Below are 25,286 nucleotides of genomic sequence, written 5' to 3'. Positions count from 1 at the left end.
GCCCCTGAGCAAAGCCCTTAACCCCAGCTGCTCCAGGGGCGCTGTATAAATGGCTGACCCTGCGCTCAGACCCCCAGCTTCTCTCCCTGTCTGAGTGTCTCATGGAGAGCAAGCTGGGGTATGTGAAAAGACAAAGACAATCTTTACCCTGTCTTTCTCACACCTGAAGAAGGCTCCACAGCTGAAATATTGTGTTTCCTTTCTTCTCTTTTCAGCAGGGAATAAACCTTTTACTTGTTGCTTTGCAGCCTACGCATGCTGACGCAGCCACCCACTTGAACTAAATTCCTAATACAAGAAATGGTATTCGTGTATTGTGTATTGGCCAATAAAGTGATCTTATCTTATCACTCTGTTCTCCACCCCACTGGTGTGTGGGGGGCGTACTGGTGCGCTCTGGCTGCTGTCGCATCATCCAGGTGGGGCTGCACACTGGTGGTGGTGGAAGGGATCCCCATTACCTGTGCTTTGAGTGGAGTGTCCATATACAAATCTGAGGAATTATTATTATTGCTGTTGTTATTGTAGCGCCACGCCTGGGGACGGGACTATGGGACTGTATATAGTGGGGCGGAGGCTGGGAGACAGTCTCTTCCCTTCGTGTCTATGTGTTAGTGAAGGTGGAGCGCTGTAACCCCCCTGTCCCTGTGTGTGTACCTTTCCCCGGTTCGAGTTAATAAATGTGTTGTTCAGCCCCAGTCCTGAGTCCCATGCCTTCTCCATTCCGCACCGAAGCCCGCGGTCGTTACATAAATTAAACCTCTGCCGCGTGGCGCGTAGTTTCCTATTTTGCTGTGCATTTTATGTTTATATTTTTAACACTCCTCACAGTAAAGACATGCACCAGACGCGGCTTCGGGTAATCAAGTATTTACAGTCTTAAAAGTTAAAAGACCCAACGGACTCTCTCTCTCTTTCTCTCATGTATTCTTACTATACAGACAGACGTAAATATTAATGAATATAGTAGTCTTAATAGGAAACGGGTATACAGTATGTAGTGGTAAATATTATTATCCTTGTATTCCGTGTATATAATTTAACCATTACAATCGTCATACAATGCATTACTCACGCACAGCCTTCGTATCCACATGCCTTACTATGACTAAGGCAATGACAATTGCCCTCTTGTTCTGTAGGTGCTTAACTGATACCGTGTTTCAGGTTCCAGCCTTCCCTTCCTGGGCTTTTAAATCTCATTTCCTGAGTTTCATGCTCGATTCGCCTCACATCGGAGAACCAAATTAACGAATAATCCCGGGAAAATCGAATGGATTAACTGAAATGATTCGTTCCGGGCGAACAGATTGACTAATTGTGTGATCATCGTCGCGCCACTCGACTATTTCCAGTCTGCCCTGGCTTTTCTCCCTTGTGACTCCATTTAAATACCAGATGGGATGGCAAGCCAGCATCGTCAGGAGAAGTTCGCAACAGAAGCATATGGACTAAAACCCTGTTGCATTTCGATTTCCCTTCATCTAACTTTACGGTGTTTTTTTTTTTACTTTTCGTCTTTGCCAAGTTCAAACAGGAACAGCCTCAATCCACACCTGTTTGTAGTTTGGTTTCCTTCGTCGGAAATAACAGTACAGGAATGTTTTTTTTTTTCGGTTTGATTTTCAGGATGAATGGATCTGGGCTAGAATGGATTATTTTCACAGAAGAACCGAGGCACCACAGCTTGATGTGAACGATAGAACTTAATTTTGTTAATGTACTATCAATGCTTTGTAGCTTTAAAACAAAGTTACACAAGTTTTGAGCGGTCTAGTTTGCCGTTTACATCGAACATCGTACTTAGTTAAAAAAGGCAGAAAGTTGAACTACAGTATTCATTTTTGAAGTGGAATTTACTGCATTCCAATACTAAAAAAAGTCGTCAACAGCTTCGTTGGACGGACTGCAGACCGTGGCGAGAGAGATACCGAATCTGTTTCACATCTACTGTGACTTCCACATCCGAGATGCGCTCTGTCGCGGTCCTCGTCCTGCTGATCGGGATCACAGGTGAGAATGTCTGTTTTGTAATACAAGAGAAGGGTTTCGCAGCGCATTAAACGCAATCCAAAGGGCGAACACTGGCAAGGACTTGACGCGACAACAACGAGGCTCCTTTGTGTTCGCAGAAGGCTGTACAGCAGATGGTTTCGCTAAAGAGACTTCCTAAAACGAGCCCTTTATTGAATTTGATGGTACATAAGGTATTAGAAAGTTCCAGCCTTGGGGCTCGATTTTAAAACTTTTTCTACGTCAAAAGCCAATCTTGTGGGTTTCTGTGTCGACATCACGGCAAAAATCCGGCCTTGGGTGTATTTAATATTCTTTATTGCAGGATCGGTACTGCTTAAACCCGTCACTGGCGAGGAAACTTGTGCTTCCTTAAATCCGATTTGCTAGCGCAGTGCCACGGCCTTTTTTTTTGCTGAATACCTTAAAACAGCCTAGATAGAGACAGAATATCTGTGAGCCAAGGTCTCAGGAGCTTTCTAGTCAAATTACTGGTGAACACAACTTCAAATCTGTCATTGGCGTCAGTATTTTTATTGGATTTTTTCCCCCATCCATATTATAGGCCTCTTGAAAAAAAACATGTAATGAAAGTTGTGTTGTGTTTTGTGTAACCATTATAATATAAAGACTTATGTCTATGTGTGAGCATCAACCAGCGTTTTCTATTAGTAGAACAACTTGCTGTTATTAATACAACACTTTGGGTGAGAATAGGCCAGCTTTTTTTAGAAATCTTTAATCCACATTGTTCGTGACCTTTAAATATGGAAACAAAGCAACTTTGGGTAACTGTATCCGCGTGGCCAGAATTAAGTGCTGCAGTACATATTCCATCACACTCACCAGCCACGTCTACTGGAGTCATTGTCAACTGTTTTTCTGTCAGTATTATTGAGTTTTTGTCTCTATATCCAGGAAGCTACAAGGCCACATGCTGTTTTGCGCAATCTAGATTATGTCAGGATTAATTGTTATAGTAAAATGAAATGGCTGGAGAATTTTGAGGAAGAATTGGGTCTCTATAAAGAACAAAACACATTTAGTAATCCAAAATATCTGAGACCTTAGCAGAGCAGTCTATATATAGTTCATGCTGGGAACTATCTCTGTGAAGAAGTAAAATAACACCATTATAACAAATTACTGCTGAGTTTAAGGTCTCAGTGACCACTGAAATAAAGCTGACAGATATCTGTTGGTGTGTATCCATTGTCTTCACAAAGCAGCCTTGTCCTGCACTTGAACTCTGGCATACTTTGAATTTGCTGAGGGAATTCTTACAAAAACAGCCTTCGCAACCTTAAAAGTCTGCTTTGTAATTCTGGTCAACACATTGATCCATACGATACAAAAATACCATCTGACACCCTCAGCTCTTAAACCCTTCCTTATGTCCAAACTCCTGTGATCCTCATTTTCCATACCCTTATCCTCAAGTCTCTTTTGTAAACATTACAGGGTACGTCATGGTAAAAACAGTCAAACCCATCAGCAGTGGTGACTATACCATATTGAATCATCACAAAGCAAGTACATAATAAATCATTCAGGGTTCCTGTCTGTTGCAGTTAAAACCACATTCTTTAGATATACATGGTATTGTAGAATTTGCATGCAGTTGAACTGCTAAGATTAAATTTCAGTCTTGACTTTACAACCCTTATTGAAATGAGACGTGGGAGGGTTTTTCTCACTGACTGTGGGACACAGACAGCCACTGTTATTTGAGGGGACAAAGAGGTGCAGTGTTATTATATAGGACTTGGTAGTTCATCAAACTAAAGACAGGTACACTAAGTCTTCCGTTTTTTGTATAATTTGGTCTGGTTAAAAAAAAAAACTACTGGTACAGCTTATTGGCATGTAATACCAAAGACTGGATACAAATGTAAATATGTAACTACAAATGTTTAACCTATAATGAAGACTATCTAGCGAATATATACCAATATTGGCTTGCAAGTCTTCATTATTGTAAATCAAACAAATCCAAAAACGTCCTCTAGTTTGTGTTTCATTGTTCACTGTGTTGGTTTTGCCAGCGTCTTTCCGACTCTGAATGCTTGCATCAGGTTCCCTCATAGTCTTCTCTGTTCAGGACAGGGTTCAGTCCCTTCAGCCTGTCAGTGTGGGATATCTCCTTTCAGCCCCCCGAAATGTGTCCTGTTGGTTTTCGCTGGACTGATTCCAGAGCAGCAATATCTTTTCTATAAACATTGTGACCAAAAACAGTGCACGATGTTCTAAATGAGGCCTTGCTAGTGTTTTTTCCCCCTCCAAGCGTTATCTGGATCCCATGTGAATTGTCCCTCAAAATATTCAGATGGAGCCCAACGCTACCGCCAGCAGACACAGACCCCTTATGAACCAGGACCCTTAGAACAGAGAGGGACTCCTGTGTGATATAGAGACTCCTGTGACTTCCTACTATGTGAAATAGTGACTCTTGTGACTTCCTGTGTAAAACAGTGACTCTTTTGACTTCCTGTGTGATACAGAGACTGCTGTGACTTCCTGTGTGATATAGAGACTCCTGTGACTTCCTACTATGTGAAATAGTGACTCTTGTGACTTCCTGTGTGATATAGAGACTCCTGTTACTTCCTGTGTAAAACAGTGACCCTTGTGACTTCCTGTGTGATATAGAGACTCCTGTGACTTCCTGTGTGATATAGAGACTCCTGTGACTTCCTTTGTGAAATAGAGACTCCTGTGACTTCCTGTCTGATATAGAGACTATATTCAGATGGAGCCCAACGCTACCGTCACCAGACACAAACCCCTTATGAACCAGGACCCTTAGAACAGAGAGAGACTCTGTCTCGCGAAGGGTTCATGTCCTCTTTCTGATTCCTGTCTGGTCTGTAAAGCATGACCTCTTTGAGCAGATGTGGTCTGTTTGGCCTGAGCCTTTTCCTCTTGACTCACGTCCTGTGTTCTCCCGTCTTGGTGCTCCTTACCCAGGGGCCTTTGAGGTTCTGGCTCCCCAGGGGCGCGTGCTGGCGGTGTACGGCCGGCCGGCGGTGCTGGGCTGCCGCTACTCTGTGGACCCGGAGTCCCCGCTGGACCGGCTGGTCCTGACCTGGCAGCGGGAGGACAACGCGGACGTGCTGCACAGCTTCTACTACGGGGAGGACCAGCTGGAGAGGCAGAGCCCGCGCTACCGGAACCGGACTGGCCTCTTCGCGTCCGAGCTGCTGAGCGGAAACGCCTCACTGCGCCTGGACCCCGTCAGGCCCCAGGACGTGGGGACCTACCTGTGTTTCGTGAGCAACCTCGGGGGAACGGGCAAGGCAGCTGTCCACCTGAGCTTTGCAGGTAGAGGGTGTGGTCATATAACACGGTAGATCCCAAAGCACCTCCCTTTCCCACGACTTCCCCATAGGGGTTACAAGGATGGTGCAACCCTTGAGATAAAAGTGAGATATAAAATTATAATGCAGATAATAGCATGAGTCAGCCACGTTACAAACAGTTATTCATTCCCAGAACCAAAAATCCCCTAAAAAGGGAGCCAATGTCCTCAATTCAGAGGACAGAAACACTTAGCAGCTTGGTTTCAGACTGATGTGCCGTGATGGCAATAACTTCCAGAAAATGCAGTAACCTGCATGATTTCCTTTACTGAGCATAACATGTGTCCATGAACGTCAAGAGTTGACTGTGTAAACAGACTGGCTAGTCTGGACCTGTGTGCTTCTTGTCTTGATGATTATATTACAGCACCTCAAGACCTTTTTGTGTCAGACAGTCCTGTTCGCCACTTATCTTTCTTTCTGCTTGAGTATTCTTCTTCGCTTGCATTCATATGAAGAAAGGAGGAGCAATTTTTATTTTGGCAGTAATTCATAACAGAGGAAAACAAAACAGGCTATTTTAAAGTCTTGGCACTACACAGTGCTTGAAACACCAGAGGCTCGTCTCAGGCTCTCCTCTTACTGATGGAAACCTTCTTGATTGTGCTAAAAAAAACCAGCTGGATGTGGTGGTAGATTGGATGCACTGTAAAGTGTTAGAAACTTAGATGACCGGATGAGAGAAGCAGTTGAGAGCTGAGCTTGAAGAGAAAGAGGCCTCGAGCCATGTGGCACTTCTCGTTGTGCTTTTAACCCTTATCTCGCTGTCTCGCAGGCTACTACACAGAACCTCGCCTCAGCATTGAGCTCCGCTCCACCTCTGCCACTTTCCTGTACGAGAGTGAGGGGTTCCCGGAGCCACTGGTGAACTGGCAGAACTGGGAGGGCAGAAACATTTCTCACTTCACAGAGGTCGTCCAGCAGCCCAGCGAGGATGGACTGTTCTCTCTGAGAAGTCAGATTGAGGTGGACTCTGCTGCAGGGGCGAATTACACCTTCATCCTGGAGAATCAAATTCTCAGTCAGGTCATCACAAGGAATGTGTGCTTAAGAACAGGTAAATAAACTGCACAAAGTGATGCTCCATCCTGATTTCCTTTAGTTATTCTCTTTGGATTAATGCAGAAAAGGAAAGGCTATTTCAAATGGGGAACACAAAAAAGAAAATGACTTCTTTGTTTTCTTCTAGATGTGGATAGAAACAGCACGGCCTGCAGGAGGGAAAGATGGACAGTTCTCGCCCCCCTTTCAGTGGCTCTACTTTTATATTTTGGATGCTTTTTCGTTTTCCACTGGATGAGAAAAAAATAATAACTTCTCTTTCGTTAAATCCAAAAAAAGCAAACTGCACATTGGTTTTTTCTGAGAGTTGCTGAAAAACACCACGGATATCTGGTTCCCTTTTCTATTTATGGCCTAAAATGCCAGAAGTTTACATCCCGTCAGCCAGTGATCCCTGCCATGGACTCGCCCTGCTGAGGATTGACTCCTTGTTCCATGGGATTCCTGACTTTCTGATATCAATCTCAATATTTATTCTGTGATACACCCAAGACCTAGGTGGGGTTTGCACTGGGATTTCAGACACATTTCTGTTTTATCTGGAAAACCTACGCGACTAAACAGCCCACAGCTAATTTTGGGACTCACTGCTCATTTCCGAATGAAACGGCACTAATGGTGATCCCTTTCAACAGTGCTGCTACATGAGCAGCCCGAGAGAAGCTTTTGCAGATTCCAGAAAGATTCTGTCAACTGAATGTGGAGGAGACCGGGATACCCCTCACGCCACAAAGATTTCTCTATGTCTATGTACTGTACCTCTTTACATGAAGGGTTTAATGAAGATTCCCTAATCCTAGCATTGCTTTTTCTAAAACAAATTAACATGCAAACTGCATCAGGTCACAACTCGCACAGTTTAACTAACAGAGGCCGTGCACTCATAAATCCTTCTTGGTTACTGTTACTACTGTGTTTTATGTACATTACAGTAGGTCATCGATTTTTCAAGGATCGGTAAATATCGGTAAATGTGATCATCACATTTTTCGACAGATGTTGGGTTTTTTTTTTCGTGACATAACAATGTTCCCTGACAAGTACAGTACACAATGTTTACATACTGTACAGTGCCGTATTCCACATTAAGCCAGCCCCGTCGACAGAGCTCCTGACCCACACATTGGAAACGCAATCTCCTGCCTGTCCGCGGCACAGCTGAGACCTCTCCACGGCCCACAGCTCGGGATGAACGGGCACTCACCCAGGCTCAGGGGGGCTTAACGCATGGGGATTCGATGGGGTCAAGAGGAATGCTTGGGAGGAAAACATTGGGAGGGTTCATCTTCCTCCTTCTGACACAAGGCATCGAGTCATTGTCAACCACACAAAGCCTGGTTTTAAAACATGGAAGGCACCAGTTTTAATTGAGTAATCTAGAGAGATTTTCTTCTGCAGCTTAAGGCATTACAGCACCGAGTTTTAGAACCAAAATATCTGTTTTTTTGGATTTGTTCCTGCTGAACCATGTTTTCTAGTCCGCATGATTACTATTTTTTAACCCATAGTTTTTAAGGGCAGAAAGCATGCATTACACTTGTTTTAAATTATTTTCTAAGTACTTACACTTTAATGTATTTTTTCTAATAAAAAACAAAACCCTTTCTTTGTGACAGAAAATATTTTATTCCCTGCTTCTAGACATTCAGTGCTATACTGAAGGAGACAACGTGTGGTCTAGTAAGAATTGCATTTGAAGGATGAATTAAAATAGACCACTCAAGGCATCCAGGCAGTATCTGTGCATAGCAAATACAGTTATGGATTACACTGAAGGACAAGGCTGTTGTGTTCAAGGTATACAGTTGTTCCCCAGATAACGAAGAGGTGAAGGTTTTTCCCCAGATGAAAGTGTGCAGGAGAAGATAACCCTGAGGACACAGAAATGTGGAAAACTTTTATACTTTATTCACTGCTGCTTGCAGCTGTTGTAAGATAAGATAAGACAAGACCGTTTTATATACAATTTCTTGCATTAGGAATTTGTCTTTTCACAGACCCCAGCTTGCTCTCCATGAGACACTCAGACAGGGGGAGAAGCTTGGGGTCAGAGCGCAGGGTCAGCCATTTATATGGCACCCCTGGAGCAGTTGGGATTAAGGGCCTTGCTCAAGGTCCCAACGGAGTAGGATTCCTCTGCCAGCTGTGGGATATGAACCAGCAGCTTTCCAGCCACAGGCACAGATCCTTGGCCACAGAGCCACCGCTCTGCCTGTAGAGCCTGTTGGACTCTCTTTCAACTCGCAGGCTTCTCTTGGAGAGATTACCACACCTCAGCTCCTAAAGAAAATCTACACACAGTAACACAGCTGGTGGCCCAACAGCCTGAAGTCCAGACGCATTAAATCAGAATTTATTTGACCTTTCTCTTAACAAATGAGCAAACATTCTGAAAAATAATAACAAACGAAAGCCTGTAAAGATAGGTGTCCACTTCCCTGCTTTAGTACGTGGTAAAAGCACCGTTTTCTTGAATTGCGAACCACAATTCTGTTTGGAAAGGTCAGTACCAACAGAGCACACATAGACTTGGCAGTGTTTGCACATTCCTCTTTCACAGAACTGCTCAGACTGTCGGGGGTGTTGATGGACTGCAGCCAGCAAGTCTTTCAGCAGATTTTCTCTGACCTTCTCTAAACAGTGTTTTGTTCCCCAAAACGACTTCGTACAAGTTGTAAAAAACAACAACATATACGTTCATCCAGAACTGTGGAGTTAGAGCTACAGATAAAGGACGCGGTTTTGAATGTTATTCGGACGATATTCTTTTTTTGTTTAATTTGAGATTTGGATCCATTATATCTGAGCGCTAATTGATGATTTCAATTGCGAATTAAAATAAATTTGATCAAATTAATTCTTATTAGTTCTATCTGACATGTAGTTTTTAAGAACCCCTGAACAACGGTATTCGAAACTGAGTATAGTTGATTCGTCTCCAAAACACTATCTGGCCCGAAGGCTTCCACGAGAGGGAAGAATATATTTCCGTTTTCAAAGGTGTGAGCCTGGATAAAGAAACAGAGTATGATTTGGTTCAAGCAAGCACGAATCACCGATCAGGGGGCAGTTAGGTCAACAAGTGATCTTCTCCTTTTTTTCTTCTTAATTAGATCAATTGGAGTCTCTAAATTGCCTGTGTGTGTACAGTACGTCCTGCCCTGAACTAGCACTCTATCTGAGGTGTAGCTATGCCTTGCATTCATACACTACCTCCCAGCCCGGTTAGCATCCTGAGTTCCGAACCTTCCCCGGAATAAGACACTTCAGGACAACGGACGGAATTTCCAGACACGGGACGCACTTCGAGACACGATTTCTTGCATTGCCAGACCTTGCAATTGACCTTATGAAACCCAATGCTTAAAACGTCCAGAAAGAAAGAATTTTAAGTTAAACGAAACACAAAAGCCTTTAATGAACATTAATGCCAGACAAAGTTTTCATGCAGTGCCGGGTGGTCTCTGGTTTAAGCAGCCTGAGGGGCTCTAGGGAAGTGTTGCTTTTGCTTTGTGCTTGGTTAGTTAGGCACTGAAAACTTTTAAAAATTAACTTGGTCTCAAAACGGGTTCAGTTGCAGAGTCTGAAGCCGGATACACTCAGTTACCCCACAAGGGGCCGTGAAGCGATTTATATGGCTTTGGAAGAATACTGCTCTACAGTGATATAATTTAGTTGATCCCTAGCCTTGCTGTCCAGGTGGGAGTTTGCTAACCAGAAAACTGCATATTTTTTATTGTCTGAGGATTCATGCTGTAACTCGCAATTGAAATGGAGAGTCACCAGTTTAGGTTCCTGTTGCTTGCACAGGATTATACATTCTTCTTGACCTTACGGCAGCACCACCCCTATAATAATGCAGTTAACCTTTACAAAGCTTTCCAAGCCAACATGTCTCTACAGCGACTTTTAAAGAAGAGACCTTTGCTGTGAATGTTTCAAAGGTGACGATGGCAGTAGTTCTCAAGGAGTTCAAGTAGGCAGCTGCTTCAGCATGCGTGCGCTGATAAGGAACAAGTAAGGGTTTATTTCCTGCTGGAAAGAGAAGAAAAGAAACGCAACGTTTCTCGAAGAAGACTCCACAGCCGAAACGTTGTTTCTTCTTTTCTCTTCTCAGCAGGGAATGCACCTTACTGTTCCTTTGTAGTTCTCAAGGGCTGCACTCTGTGTCCAGGGGAACAAAACCACAGCACTGCAAAAGCAGGAATCAGCACTGCAAGCGGGCAACAGCTGTGCAGGTTATAGGAGTATGGTCCACCCGGAGTCCAGAAAGGTCTGACCCAACCCCAAACTCTCCAACACAACCGGCGAGCCCCAGGGGCAGTCAGACAGTGGTGTGACCCAAGCTCGGACCCCCGGTACAGGCTGAGCTCTGTGAGCCACCTGCTTGCGCCAGAACCAATACGAGCTGAGCTGTTCAGGAGCTCAGCAGCCTGTGGTCCTGACCGGCCTTGCGGATCTCTGATCAGATCTCCACAGCAATCACGAGGACACCCAAGAGTAAAACATGTCTGAGGATGTTTACTGGGTATTTAGGGAATGGTGACATTTGGCTTATCCAGCCTGGCGGGGGGCCAGCCCCCTAGCTGTAGGGCAGGGAGACTGGGACCCCCAAGCAGAGAGAGGTCTGTCTCTGTCTTTAATTCACTAATTCACATAGCTTTCACTTGTGCCCTCAACTTCATTTCACTGCTCACCGTGACGACGTCCGCTGGGTGGAATTTGTCGGCACCTTCGGGGATCGAATACATGGGTCAGGTCCCGTCACTGTCTTCTCTGTACACGCCTATAAAAGTGCAGTTCAGATTCAGGATTGACCTTATCTAACGTACAGAACGGAGAAAAGGGAGATCTTTGTCATTTGTTGTAAAAAAAAGGTATTAAACTGGGAGCAGGCAGGTGTTCATCAAAACAAAAACATTTTTGAATTTATATTGAATTTTGTTTGGAATTTTATATTTTTAATACGAAGATATGTTTTCCTACATTGCAAAGAGAACTTGTGTATCTAGCTGGAACAGTAATTTAAGTCCTTTCCTTTTAAATAATTTTACGCAATATGCTGACTATATTACTGTGAGTTCCATTCAAAGCAATTCTTTTGTTCGCCTTTTTGTAACAACTGTACCATCAGACCCCTTTGTGATTGATCTCTGCTGGCTTGCAAGAAAAAAGCCTTTTGTACTGAGTCTAAAAAGAGAAACAAAGAAATCCTGAAAGAAGAAAGTTTTACATTTCCCCCGTCGTTTATTCGGGCACTGATACTGGCTGACTGCTTAGGTGAGAACTGGCGCGGCACAGCTACGCCATGTGTGTTTTGTGATTAAATCGTACAAGTGCTGTTGTGTTACATGTGTTTGCATGTTTCTTCTTCAAAGGAGAAAAGCTGGGTGAGCCTCTTAATAGTCATTAGTGCTGAACAGATCTGCTTGGAAACGGTTGTAATTTATACTCAGAAATGACAGGGGTTCTACAGTTAATCGATGTGTGTGGGTGGGTTATGGAATCTTAAATCACTGCCTGTTGTCAGAAACCTCGGAGACCACCCAGGTTGCTCAGTCCTTTGAAACGTAAAGGTGTTACGACTTCACCAACCCCAACCTCTGCTCTACAGAAGCGCTTGAGTGTCCTGAGATAACCTCCTATTACTAGAAATACCGACAATCGTCGAAGTCCCCCCCGAGTCCTGTGTTTTTCTCCGCAGGTCTCCCACTCATCGGCTAAAGAATGAATACACGTCCGTCCGGTTTTACCTTTGCCAAAAGCCTTCAGCCTTTCCAATACCGTATTGTTTTGCGGTCGGAACTATAGACCGTTCTAAGAAACGTCTGGAACGGTTCATTCAAATACGAGTAAAAGACTTCCTGACCACTGAAACAGAGGGTCAGAGCTTTTCAGTCCTGGTGCCCGTGATTCCGGAGTCGCCACGTAATTTTAATACCAATAGGTAGCCGCATCAGTATGCGTAGGCTGCCAGGGAACAAGTAAACGGTTTATTCCCCGCTGAAAAGAGAAGAAAAGAAACACAACGTTTCGGCTTTGGAGCGTTCTTCGGGTGTGCATGTGCCGTTTTTACTTACATGTTTTTTCAAGGTAGAGAGAACGGAAAATAACAGGCATTTCATAGGACGGACAGTAGGGCAAAACAAACACCGCTAGATCTTACGGATGTGTGATTCACCCCGCATATCCTCATGATTGAAGCGCCTACATGCAGACCTCGCCCGTACGTGCCATTGCTTTATTAATGGCATTTTCCACTTTCCAGGTCGTCGCTGTGAATGACATAATTCTTCTCTGTTGACATAACTTGTAAAATAACTGTCGCAGAATAGAAGACAAAAACAAATCTGAAGGCAAGCTATGAAAATGAACCCGAACTTTAATCACTTTTTATGGGCCCTGGTTTTTTTTTTATTCCAGTCTGGTTTTGCTTCACTTTCTTCATCCAGTTTCCGTTTATAATGGAATTCAATTGACTTTTTTTTTTCAGGAGAATCAGGTTGAACGGTTAACGACGCGACCGCACGCCATAATAACACAATACTTAAGTTGTTGTTGTTTTTTGCTCTGGTCAGTACAACATTGAATTTTCCATCATTGTAAGCAGAATGGTTTTCCAGTTTGTGATTAAACATCGCATCGATCCTGAGTCAGAGTCACACGACTGTGACTCAGAAAACTAAGGAAGCGAGATAAAGTGACTGGACAACAGAGAATAACAGTCCTGTTAGAGATTCTTTAGAAACGATAAAACAACGGCCATCTCTACACATTCCTGACGCTGCTTCTAAAAGTATACATGTACTCATCCAGCCCGTGAATGGCCTACTCGCACAAGGAAATTAACTACAGCGTCCGCAGAAATTCAACCACATCACGGCGGTGGTCTCTAGTAGGAAAAGCCCACAGAAGTCAATAGTTTTTTTCCACCAGAGGTCTAAGCCGTAGACCTCCCAGTCCTTTAAAAACCGTAGTCATGTTCGTGTCTAAAAGCAGACAGAAAACACGCTGGGGTGAAAGCGAGGTGTGGAGCGGACTGAAGTTAAAGGTTTTGAATGAATTTCATTAGATCAGTCGTCGCAGTTTCCCCGTCTCCGCGTCTACTGTAGTTCTCTTCACTTGCGCGTCACTGCTGTGAAACAACCCGACACACGTTGTGATCTAGTAAGTAGGCGCACAGCCGGTCACCGCGCATGCCAGGTTCCATGGTGTAATGGTTAGCACTCTGGACTCTGAATCCAGCGATCCGAGTTCAAATCTCGGTGGAACCTGCCTGTTTTGCTAACCTTTTTCCAAGGTAGAAAGAAAGGAAAATAATAGACATTTTAAAGGACCTCTCGCAAAACGAACACCGCTCACATCTTACCGGTGTTAACTTGACTGACTCCCCCCGCCCGCAAATCCTCAATGACTGACAAATTCGTCTCCGTTGACGTAACTTGTAAAACAACCGTCGCACAACAGAAGATAAAAAAAACCTTTACAAACAAGCTGTGAAAATGAACCCGAAGTTTAAGCGTTTAGTCATCATTCCCAATAGAAGATCGTAGGGGGCAGCATCGCAGATTACATGCTGAGCAATATTTAATTCTTCAGTCTTCAGAAGAAAAGAAGTAGAAACCGACCCCTAAGGGTGGGGCTCTCATAGAAAATGTACACAATCGGACTCAAAAGAAGGGTGCGAATTATATATTGAGCTCAGGGGGGGACGCATCACGCGTGAAAGAGATTTATAAAAAAAAACCACATTACTAAGGCTCCCTCTCGGACAACTGTAAATCGATTCCGCGTCTGTGCCATCCGTCAGCTCTCTTATGTCCAAAAATACATTGTCCAATTCCCCTTTCCCACTCACAGCGCATCTCATGCATAGGATGAGATGAGCACGCCCGTGCGCTGTGCTTTCATCAATAGTGAGGCTAATTCGTGACTTGAGTTATTTTATACTCGATCAAGCTTGATCCGCATGTGCTTTGCGATATGACCTATACATTACAGCACAGGAATGGTCCGACTTATGTACAGTACCTACTTTGGCACCAATAAGCTCCTGTAACGTTATTATAGGAGTGAACTTTGTATAAGCTAGTCTTTCCTTGGCCACCATTTAGGCAGATCTGAATGAAACTTGCGGTTTCTTGAATTAAATTAGCATTCATTTCAAGTACCTTGTTTGGAATTTTTCTCTCCCCGCCAGAATGTTTATCTCCCCGTCTGTGTGTCAGTGTGTCTGTGTCTCATGGAGAGCGAGCTAGGATATGCGAAAAGACAAATTCCTAATGCAAGAAACTGTATATGGCTAATAAAGTGATCTTATTTATTTTTGCTTCGTCTCTTCAATATCAGCTGCCCTTTTATGTGATAAGCACTCACCGTGTTTATATATTTATTTCCGCAGCTGGTTCTGCAAAAGGCTACATACATCTCCATTAATCCGCTCCTCAGATAAATGTATGCCAAGTGCTTTTTCCGACAGCAGAAGACTCTTTGCATCTCAAGTTTCCATTCTTAGCGAAAAAGCACGGGTTAGATTTTTTTCCCACTCTGTCCACTGCTGGTTGCTCCAGTTAGCCCCGACTGGGGTCACAGAGGGCTCAGCCTCTTCCTCTGGGGAGCCAGCGCGTTTTTATTAACTCCTTAATATGGCAACTTTTTTAACACACACTCTAAATATTCACCAGATGTGCGCCCGCACTTGGAACAGCTGGACTTGCACCACGCCCCCCCCTTCCCCTCACGCACCGCGCGTACACAGCCCACGAGCCCTCGTGGCTCAGCCGGGGCTTGCAGGGGGCTCGGCCGCTGATTGGAGGAGAAGGGGGGGACATCCTGACGTCAGTGCGGGGGGGCTGTCTCGGCAAGAGCTCGCAGAAGACGGCGAACACAAATGCACCCCACACCTTCCTCGCACACAACCCTTTATTGGCCTCAAAACATTAAAAGAAAAAATGTGACTATCGGAAATGGATTTTCTTTATCACCAGCTTATGTACAGATGTGTCAGTTTTCTTCCGAAAAGCTCACAAAAGTCTCAATCACATTCCACTGACAGTGGGCTTCCTCCGACTGGGAGGAAACAGGACGTTCATAGACGGGATCAGGACCAGCTCGTGGGCTTTTACTTCCCCAGCAATCCGGTCGCCTAGCACAGGGTCCACAACATAATTCATTACATAAATCATAAATCATAAAACATACATCTACAAATGCCGATTTGTTAACTTATTTCAATGGTTTGAATGAACATCTTCAATAAATTAAGAGAGACGTTTAAATTCTGTGATTGGTGACGCTCAGAATGTTTCTAAACTGCAAGCTCTAACTGTAACCACACGATTTTATAATTATTCTACTGTTTTTATATGTGTGGGCTGAATTTCCTCCCAACAATGCACGGGAGAAAAGATCTGCCCCCATGGCATATTCAAACACAAACCCATCCTTCACTAAAATCAAGCTTTGACTTGTAGCGCCAGCTCTTGCAGACCTCTTGTCCTGATCCGGGATATCAGCCCTGCTGACAGTGACATAGATCACCGCCCACATCAACCGTCCGGTGAGGCACTAAGGTGTCCTGTTAAATGTCAATAATCACAAAAATCTCTGGCTTATTCTCCTCGTGAATCTGCATCGCTGAGTAGGTGATTGCTTTCACTTCCGTCCCCTTTTGAGGAAAGAAAAAGAGGAAAATGTTTTTTTTCTACTCATGAAACCTACTCATAAACAAATCAGGAAGACAATTCCAATAGTCCTCCATCATATATTTTCATAGTAATTAAACAAAACAATAGAGTTTCTCACAGTCCTGGCCACACAAAACACATTTAATTGCTGCCTGGATTCCTGACACAGACTGTAGCCTCTCTGGAACATCAGAACAGAATGGAGCCTAAAAAACAGACTGACGTCTTTATTGTTACTGCTTCAAAACAATTCAGGTACTGTCTGAGCTCTTAGGTAACAAAAAACAAGGGAGTACCCTCGGTTACGTATCTGTGCTCTATCTTTATTGCCTCACTTGTGTCTGTGGTCAGAAGGTTATGATATCCCTTAATCCACAATTAGCAACCACTGTGTAAGCCTGGTCTCTGTTGTAGTGCATCACTATTTCTGGGTGAGGAATCAAAACAAGACCCCCTGGAACTGCACTGTGTTACAGAAACCTTTTCAGAAAGAGGAAGTCTGCTTCTACAATGTCAGAGGGACAACGGAAGAAGAGATGCATAAGCGCCTATAGAAATTCACTCACAAGAGAAGTCCTATCAGCCACATATTCCTGTTTGGATCTTATCCAGCCATTTCTTGACAGAAGTCAAAGTAACAGCTTCAAGAGCATAGCTTGTTCCAGACTCCCACAACCCTGTTCTCAGTTATGAATGTTGTTTCCCATTTTCTCTTGTGTCTTCTGGGTCATGAGTTAAGGTGGAAATGAAGCCCACTGTGTTGATTATGTCAGCAGGATTTCAGGATCCTTTCAGGATCTTGAATGTTTCAATCAAGCCGTGTAACTTTTGACAAGTGTCATTTATGTTTGTGCTATCTGCATGTAGCACTCTGCACTTGTCTACATCAAATGCCATGTGCCAGGTGTTTGCTTATTCTTGAATTACCTCTAAATCTTTTAGAATTAAATGTGCAGTACTTCCTGTGTTTCCCAGATCTCCTATTTTGACATCATAAGTAAACATGACTAATTTGCTAAAGGTAGCAGAATCTAGATCATTGATCTTAATTAGGATAATCATCCTAAGATCCCTATACATCTACATTATTGCACAGCTCCAACTGTTCCTGTATTTTGTTCAGGAAACTTTTAACAAGTTAAGCAATACCTCCTTTTCAAACTCTGTTCTGATTATTCCTTAGAGTCCTATTACGATAAATATGATCTTCTAGCTCATTTCTAATTATTGTTTCCACAACCTTGTGTGAAAGAGAAGTGAGATGAACCGGTCTATAATTACTTTGTTTCATCATCACATTAATTGATGGGTGCTACATAATTCCCACTCAGGTATTTCCCTAACTCAGAGTTTCATCTATAGTCTAAGATTAATATATCTTTCTTTCAAAAAAGTTGGCAGCACATTATAAGTCCTGTTTACATATGTACTAGTAATGACAAGCTCATAACTAGCTCAGTTTCTCGCTTAAAGTGGGGGTATATAGTAATAAAGCACATGCAAACCACCTCCACAGTGTCTAGACATAACTCACATCTGTATAAGCAGACACTGCAGTCTTTGATTAAATTGGATGAAATCACTGTTATGCCTACAGATAAAAGTGAATGGTTCCCTTCAGCTTTCATGTTCATTCAACACTGAATCCATTTTCAAGAGGCCGTACCTACCTGGGGGTGTTTGGAGATCCTGAACTCTTCTCCCCAGCTAAAAGATAAAAAGAGAAAGAAACAAAAAACTCAACCTGGAATATCAAATGGCGCATATAAACACGCTCATTGTGACAAAGCCAAACCCACCCACCACTGTTTTATACATTATAATACGATATTATGTTTCTGAAATATGTCCTGATTATGCGGAAAGCAATTGCATGAGTGTAACTGTGTAGGTGGGAACACAGAAGCAGAGATGGGAAGATCAGTTCTGAAGAGACAAACTGCGTCATGTCTGGCAGCTGTTTGGAACTCCAGCTTTTGAATAATAGACCATTACTGGATAGGTGCTGGTTAAACCCAAATAGCCTACATAGAGCACTGCAGAAATACAGTCAAGGCTCTGTTCCAGCCTGCATTCGATTCAGTAGGGCAGCAAAATTAATACAGAACTGGAAGGGAAAAGAGTTTCTACCACAGAACCATAAAGTTTAACTGCTCCACCACACCGCTGCGAGAGAAATTCCCGAGCTGTGACTAAACAAGCACTGTTTGCTTTGGTGTTAAAATGCTTAAAATGCAGACACTCTAAGCCGAAGACCAAGGTTGCATCAGTTTTCGAAAATTAGATCATGCAGCTTATCTCAAGGCCTTGATTTCTGGCTCCAAAGCCTTTAAACGCAGACAAGAACAGAGTCATTTTTATCGATTTCGAAGGACAGGGGAGCCTCAGATCTTACCCAATGGAACGCATCCTGAAACGCATCCGGTCGATGTGAAGCACCTTCACTTCCTAAAACAAAAAAAGGTGTCGAGAATGGATGCCCCGGTTTTCCAAAAAGCTTTCCAAATCCAAGCCACAGAGACACGGTGTGGTCATCAGCAGCTGTGTGTCGTAATGTGCTCTTATCCCCTTTTTTCCCACTGAGTCAGGTTAAACTGTTTATTTCAAATGCTAATTTTAAAGCAATGCAAGGCACCCAGGTGTGGCTGCTGAGGCATTTAATTCTGGTTTGCATTTTGTTATAAGATCAACGTCTAAGCCATGTGTTAGTTCTTTACATTGTGATACAATTCCAGTTTCGTAATGGACAACCCCTGTATAACAGACACTCAAGTCAGCAGCCATATCACTCTGCAGCTCGCCACTGGCAGCCCACTGAAGCTGAGCAGGTCTGAGCCTGGTCACTACCTGGATGAGAGAACTCCTGGGGAAAAATCTAAGGTTGCTGCTGGAAGAGTTGTTAGTGGAGCCAGCAGGGGGCGCTCACCCTGTGGTCCATGTGGGTCCTAATGGCTCAGTATAGTGACAGGGACACTTTACTGTAAACAGGCGCCGTACTTCGAATGAGACGTAAAACTGAGGTCCTGACTCTCTGTGGTCATTAAAAATCCCAGAGTGTAACCCCGGCGTCTTGGTCAAATTTCCTATTGGCTCTTACCAATCGTGGCCTCCTAATAACCCCCTATGAATTGGCTTCATTACTCTGCTCTCCTGCACACTAATAGCTGATGTGTGGTGAGCGTTCTGGTGCACTATGGCTGCCATCGCATCATCCATGGGGGGCTGCACACTGGTGGTGGTGGAGGGTAGTCCCCATTACCTGTAAAGCGCTTTGAGTGGACTGTCCAGAAAAGCGCTATATAAGTGTAAGCAATTATTAATTATTATTAATCAAGTAGAACGCTGTGTCAGCATGTGTAGGCTGCAAAGGAACGGGTAAAGGATTATTCCTTGCTGAATAGAAAGAAATACAACATTTGAGCTGTGAACTCTTCCCTACAGTAGGTGTGTGCTGAAGGCTCCAAAGCCAAAACTTTGTGTTTCTTTCTTTGCCTTTCAGCACGGAATGAACATTTACCTATTCTTTTGGTCCTGTATAAATCTTAACTAGGCCTTTATTTCCAAATACACTAGCCTAACATATTTCATTTCCTGTAGTCACTAGGAAGTAATAAGTGAAGCCTGAAGAAGGCTCCACAGCCGAAATGTTGTGTTTTCTTTCTTTTTTCAGCAGGGAATAAACCTATACTTGTTCCTTTGCAGCCTACACATGCAGACGCAGCTACCCACCTTAACCACTTGTAATGCATACCACACATTGTTTCACTAATAAGGTCTACGTGTATGAGTCATTAAACAAGGTGTGACACAGTAATAAAAACTCTTATTCTGTACATGGTTAATAGGTAATGCCTACAGGTCTCATCTCCAGCACTTGCTTAGATGGCAAGGTGTTTTAAACGCTTAGTGACATAAAATCCCATGAGGAGAGATCCCCTCCTCATTGTGGATAATGAAGTAAAGAATTGTGCAATCCACCACAAACAGCTCAGTCTAAACCATGTACTACAAGATACTGAGCACTGCCAATCTAAAAACACACAAGTGCTAAAACCCTAGACCATGTAAAACAGATTCAGAAAGACTGTCCTTAGGACTGTGTCCTCAAGGTATATTACCTGCATAGTATTGAATAGGAAAATGCCTCATATAAAATGTATTATTATAATAATCTTATATCACCTGCCTTTAAGGAACATATAGTGAAACAGGAGTCAGGTCAGTCCAATTCTCACCTACCCTTGGGACGAAGAACTGATCTGCGCTAAATTTAAACAGCCAGTCATCCAGGAAGTGGAAGAGAAGAGAGAGAAGGTCTTCACCTGAAAAAGGGAAGAAATACAGAAAACAGATATTTTCAGCCAGTTCACATCAGCAAAACCAAAATGTCCCTTTAACTCTAAACTGCAAAAACATCTGTGGTTTTGTGGAACCAATTTTTAACTACATTTCATTTCGTTTGTGAACTTGAAGAACAAAAGAAAGGCCGCAGAAAAGCAGAGAAACTGTGACCCCTTGTGCTCATTTGGCTTCTAAGCTACTAAGCGATCCCAGGGAGTCACCCAGCCTGTTCTTGAGGGGTACCAACATTGAGGCAAGTTGAGCAGCTTGTTTCATGCACCCACCACTGCTTGCGTAAAGAGAAAATGCCTGTTCTCAATTTTAAATACAGTTTGTACTATATGAACCTCCACCCGTGTCCTCTAGTGCTTGTTCCACTGCTGAGCACAATGTAACCCACTGAGTTCAATTTCTCAACATTTTTAGCACTAAATCCCCTTCTAATCTCCTCTGTTGAAGACTGAAGAACGGCGTAGTTTTTGCATTTTTCTGACGTGGTCTGAAGATATGAAAATACATTTGCATAACCACACTTGAAATATTTAGCCATTCTTTTTCAGTTTCAGCTCCATTTCACCACTTGTTCTGGATTTTATTATGACACCTAAGTGGACAGACCTGTTTCCGAGGAATGTGGCTTTACACCTCCAGCACCCTCCTGTGTGAACTGTAACGTCTCGCAATATCTCTTGAGAAAAAGCAGAGCCTTCTGAAGCCCTGCATTCACTGCCACCAGAGCAGGAGCTTGGCTGGGCATTTTCAGCCCACAGTGCCACCTACTGGTCCACCGAACACAATTCAACACTTCACAGATACCTCACTTCCAAAAGGTCTGAGATTATATTAATATTCCTCTGCCACAATAAATTAACTTGATTCTTTTGGGAAAAAAAACTCTCACAGCCGCATAATTTCAAAGAAACAGGTAGACAACAAGCTGCAATATTCCTACTCCTGAAACAACACTGTGGCAATTAATAATAATAATGTTTCTTTATTAGCCCTATACAATTTCTTGCATTAGGAATGCATCTTTTCGCATACCCCAGCTTTTCTCCAGGGAGACACAGACAGAGACAGGGAGAGAAGCTTGGGGTCAGAGCGCAGGGTCAGCCATTGTACGGCGCCCCTGGAGCAGTTGGGGTTAAGGGCCTTGCTCAGGGGCCCAACGGAGTAGGATTCCTCTGCCGGCCGCGGGATTTGAACCGGCAACCTTCCGGTCACAGGTGCAGATCCCTAGCCACAGAGCCACCGCTCTGCCCCAATTCACAGGTTCAGTGTTATTTCCCAGAGAAAACAAAAAAATCACAAACAAAAATTACTATATTATACAGGTAGAGTGCCGGCATGTGTTTGTGGATTATACAGGCTTATACAGATCAGAAAGAAATGGTGAATCAGTTAACAAGGAGCCACGACCCACAGGCGAAGCCAGCCTCTTGCTGAGCTGAAAACCTGAAGCTGAGCCTCACCCTCCGACTCCACTTCCACTGTGTCGATCGGCTCCACTGTCTCAGTGTCAGTCATGTACCCAAACATCCCCATGGCGCACTGCTCAAACGCCTCCTCCAGAGTGTCGCCCCAGGAGTGGATCCTGCGCAGAGAAGAGTCACACGCACAAATCCATACAAATCAATACCTTTTATATCATTAAGACCCGGAATGACCCGGCTCAGCACACAAGCTCTAGCCTCTTGCAAACTACAAAGATGATCTCCTGAACAGAGCTCTACTCCTCACTTAGCAAAACGGTCTAAGTCAGAAGATTAATCTGAAGTATGATTTATGACAGGACTGTGAGTCAAGTTGGAATATGTTCCACAGCAGAAGAGATAAGGAAACTTATCACTGTATATAGAACACAATAGATGTACTGTGTTTAAATGCAAGAGGCAAAACATAAAGTAAGGTATCTGTACACTACAGGCAGGAAGGGAAACTTACTGGACATCCGCTGTGTGATCCAGGTCTGAAAAGACAAGAGGAAAAGAGGAAGAATGTTACAGAGGGGAATGCACTGCAGCTGTGAGAGGTGTCCTAGAGGCTGTGAGGGGAAGTGTGGTCACTCAGACCACATTCACTCACACACCTACCCACATCTGGACAGCTGCCAGCCCCAGGGAAAGAGCCATGGCAGCCCTTGAGCCAGCGTCATGGAATGGGTCGTGCCATAGGAAACTGGGGGGGCAGGGGAGCACCAGCAGGAAACGGACACACGCTAGAGCAGCAGAGCTAGCAGCTGCCCTGCCCCCAGATGAACTGGCTCAGAATAATTGCCAGCTTGGCACAGAGACCTAGCCCTGCACCGATTTGAGAACGATCAGTGTGGCCCGAGATTATCCGAATGGTTTTCATCCACATGAAAAATGAGCACCCTTACTATAAAAAAAGAAACCCAAGGGATTTTAAATACATATACACACTTCTTACAGTAGTTCAAATAGGCAGGCTGCGTCAGCATGCGTAGCCTGCAAAGCAACAAGTAAAGTTTTATTCCCTGCGGAAAAGAGAAGAAACACAACGTTTCGGCTGTGGAGCCTTCTTTGGGTGTGGAAGAAGGCTCCACAGCTGAAATGTTGTTTCTTCTCTTCTCTTTTCAGCAGGGAATAAAACTTTACTTGTTGCTTTGCAGGCTACGCATGCTGACGCAGCCTGCCTATTTGAACTACTGTAAGAAGTGTGTATATGTATTTAAAATCCCTTGGGTTTCTTTTTTTATAGTAAGGGTTGTAGTGATTCATAGCCGTTCAGGGACGCCAAATATGTAGTGATTCATATTCGTTCAGGGACTTCTTACAGTCATTTATTGTTTTTTTCTTTTAATTACTGCACTGAGAGATCGCTGAACAAACAAAAACACCTGATAAGGTGCCGAGTCACGTTTTATATTTAACAGCTATTGTCAAACTTTCAAGAGGTTTCATGTGAAACCTAACAAATGTGATGAAACAATGCTCTCCCACCCGCTGCTCTCAAGACAAAATAAACCAGGACTTTGTACCTTCCTGATAAGCTGGTTTAGCAAAGGGCAGAACGAGCAAAGGGGAAACTCGGACTCTTTTAATATGAGGTTCCACGTTTAAAAAAAAAAAGTAGTTTGTGTTTTTAGAAAAAAAACCACAATCACAACAGGAGGTCAGTCTTCGCCTCTTTCCCACAGGCTGGGTGGGAACAGGGCAACGGCTCCGCCTGAATCCTGCAGAACCTGAGTTTTGAGTCGTTTGTCATGTTCTAGTGAATCGTGAGCTCACGGAAAGCTCCAGAACAATGGCTATTCTGTTTGCTGGGCTCCAGGGGAAAGCATCGAACCCGTGGCGCTTCGCAGAAGCAATCTCGCACTGAGCGCTGACTCCGCTTCTGTCAAAGCTGCGCCTCTTACTCACCCTACAGCACAGCGAAGACACCTCGCTCTGTCCACAAGCACATGACAAGACACTCCTGCTTCTCACGCCCAGAGAAAAACACACACTACAGCCTGGGGTGAGAAAATGTGCCAAGCAAATTCCTTGATAATAAATGATTTCTCACTACCCATACCTTAAGACTGTCTCCGGAAGCAATAAGTAACACACATATTATAGAAATATGGAGGAATGCTCAGTGATAAAGTCTATATTGAGAAATGTCTAGGACTGTTATCTAGATATATATAATATACAGTAAAGGAACAAGTAAAGGGTTTATTCCATGCTGTATAATATACAGTATGTATATTAATCTAGTAGCGATAAAGTTAACTTGCCATCCCCAGGACCGAAGTTAGGAAGAGTTAGTGCGCCCCATAGCGGTACTCGCGGAATAATCATGAAAGTTCTGTTTCGGGGTAATAATAATAATAATAATAATTGCTTACACTTATATAGCGCTTTTCTGGACACTCCACTCAAAGCGCTCTACAGGTAATGGGGATCCCCTCCACCTCCAACTACGTTGTTGTTTATAGTAGCGTGTGAGCACACTACTACGGGGCGGAGCGGTGGCTCTGTGGCTCAGGATCTGCGCCTGTGACTGGAAGTTTGCCGGCTCAAATCCCGCGGGCGGCAGAGGAATCCTACTCTGTTGGGCCCCTGAGCTGCTCCAGGGGCGCCGTACAATGGCTGACCCTGCGCTCAGACCCCAGGCTTCTCTCCCTCTCTGTGTGTCTGTGTCTCATGGAGAAAAGCTGGGGTATGCGAAAAGACGAATTCCCAATGCAAGAAACATTACATTACATGACAGCACTCCTATTTTCTAACTTATATTGAGGTAAAGCAACAAGCCTGATAGGCGATCAAGGTCTAGTGTAGCTCGCATTTAATTCACCACCCATTTTCTCAGATTCTAATTCCAGCCGGCTTTTAATAGGAAACAAAAGCATTAAGTTATATAAGATATAATAAGGCATAAATGTAATGTCTAAGTGTTAATAAAGTATCTAAATGTTGACTGTGGTGATCGTAAAGAAAGACGAGCTTGAGTCTGGCACTGGTCAGCTGACAACAGCAACAGAACTTGAAAGCAAAGAATCTGTTGTAACACTAGGCCCTAGAGAAAGACGATCTCACTTACATTCATATTTTTTGTTGATTGAAGGATATTTCGCTTTTAGCGCCTTCTGCGCCTCTGTCAGATCGAGTTCCCGATCATTCATATTTGAAAATATGTATCCACTTCCTCGGGCATACGATTGAACTAACACCACGCATCTGTTACTCACACCAGGAAGTTACATGCAGTAAACCACTCCTCCTTATTTACCTTAAAGCGTGGAATAACAGCACATCCTTATTCTACACCTCACAAAAAACATATACAACTACATTCGTCGGGTAAACAGATAAAAAAC

General features: G+C 43.7%; 2 protein-coding genes and 1 non-coding gene across 3 annotated transcripts; 2 read left to right on the top strand and 1 right to left on the bottom strand.

Annotated features, from left to right (window-relative positions):
- Positions 1-624: 624 nt before the first annotated feature.
- On the top strand, positions 625-8,039 carry LOC148649639 (CD276 antigen-like). The gene is made up of 4 exons (XM_088602585.1): positions 625-2,013; positions 4,981-5,334; positions 6,148-6,429; positions 6,562-8,039. Exons 1-4 carry the CDS (start codon positions 1,971-1,973, stop codon positions 6,681-6,683), a joined length of 801 nt encoding a protein of 266 aa, XP_088458711.1. The 5' UTR covers positions 625-1,970; the 3' UTR covers positions 6,684-8,039.
- A 5,597-nt stretch (positions 8,040-13,636) lies between these two features.
- On the top strand, positions 13,637-13,708 carry trnaq-cug (transfer RNA glutamine (anticodon CUG)). Its single transcript has one exon. It is a non-coding gene; the product is annotated as a tRNA-Gln (tRNA).
- A 1,634-nt stretch (positions 13,709-15,342) lies between these two features.
- Positions 15,343-25,187, bottom strand: tslig1 (tRNA splicing ligase complex subunit 1). The gene is made up of 7 exons (XM_088602586.1): positions 25,010-25,187; positions 22,406-22,430; positions 21,934-22,055; positions 20,360-20,442; positions 18,516-18,568; positions 17,791-17,827; positions 15,343-16,101 (listed from the first exon to the last, which is right to left on the bottom strand). Exons 1-7 carry the CDS (start codon positions 25,089-25,091, stop codon positions 16,015-16,017), a joined length of 489 nt encoding a protein of 162 aa, XP_088458712.1. The 5' UTR covers positions 25,092-25,187; the 3' UTR covers positions 15,343-16,014.
- Positions 25,188-25,286: the final 99 nt, after the last annotated feature.

The sequence above is a fragment of the Lepisosteus platostomus genome, chromosome 13, assembly GCF_059453375.1.
Source record: "Lepisosteus platostomus isolate fLepPlt1 chromosome 13, fLepPlt1.hap1, whole genome shotgun sequence".
Taxonomy (NCBI): domain Eukaryota; kingdom Metazoa; phylum Chordata; class Actinopteri; order Semionotiformes; family Lepisosteidae; genus Lepisosteus; species Lepisosteus platostomus.
This window is presented reverse-complemented; position numbering and strand designations above follow the sequence as displayed.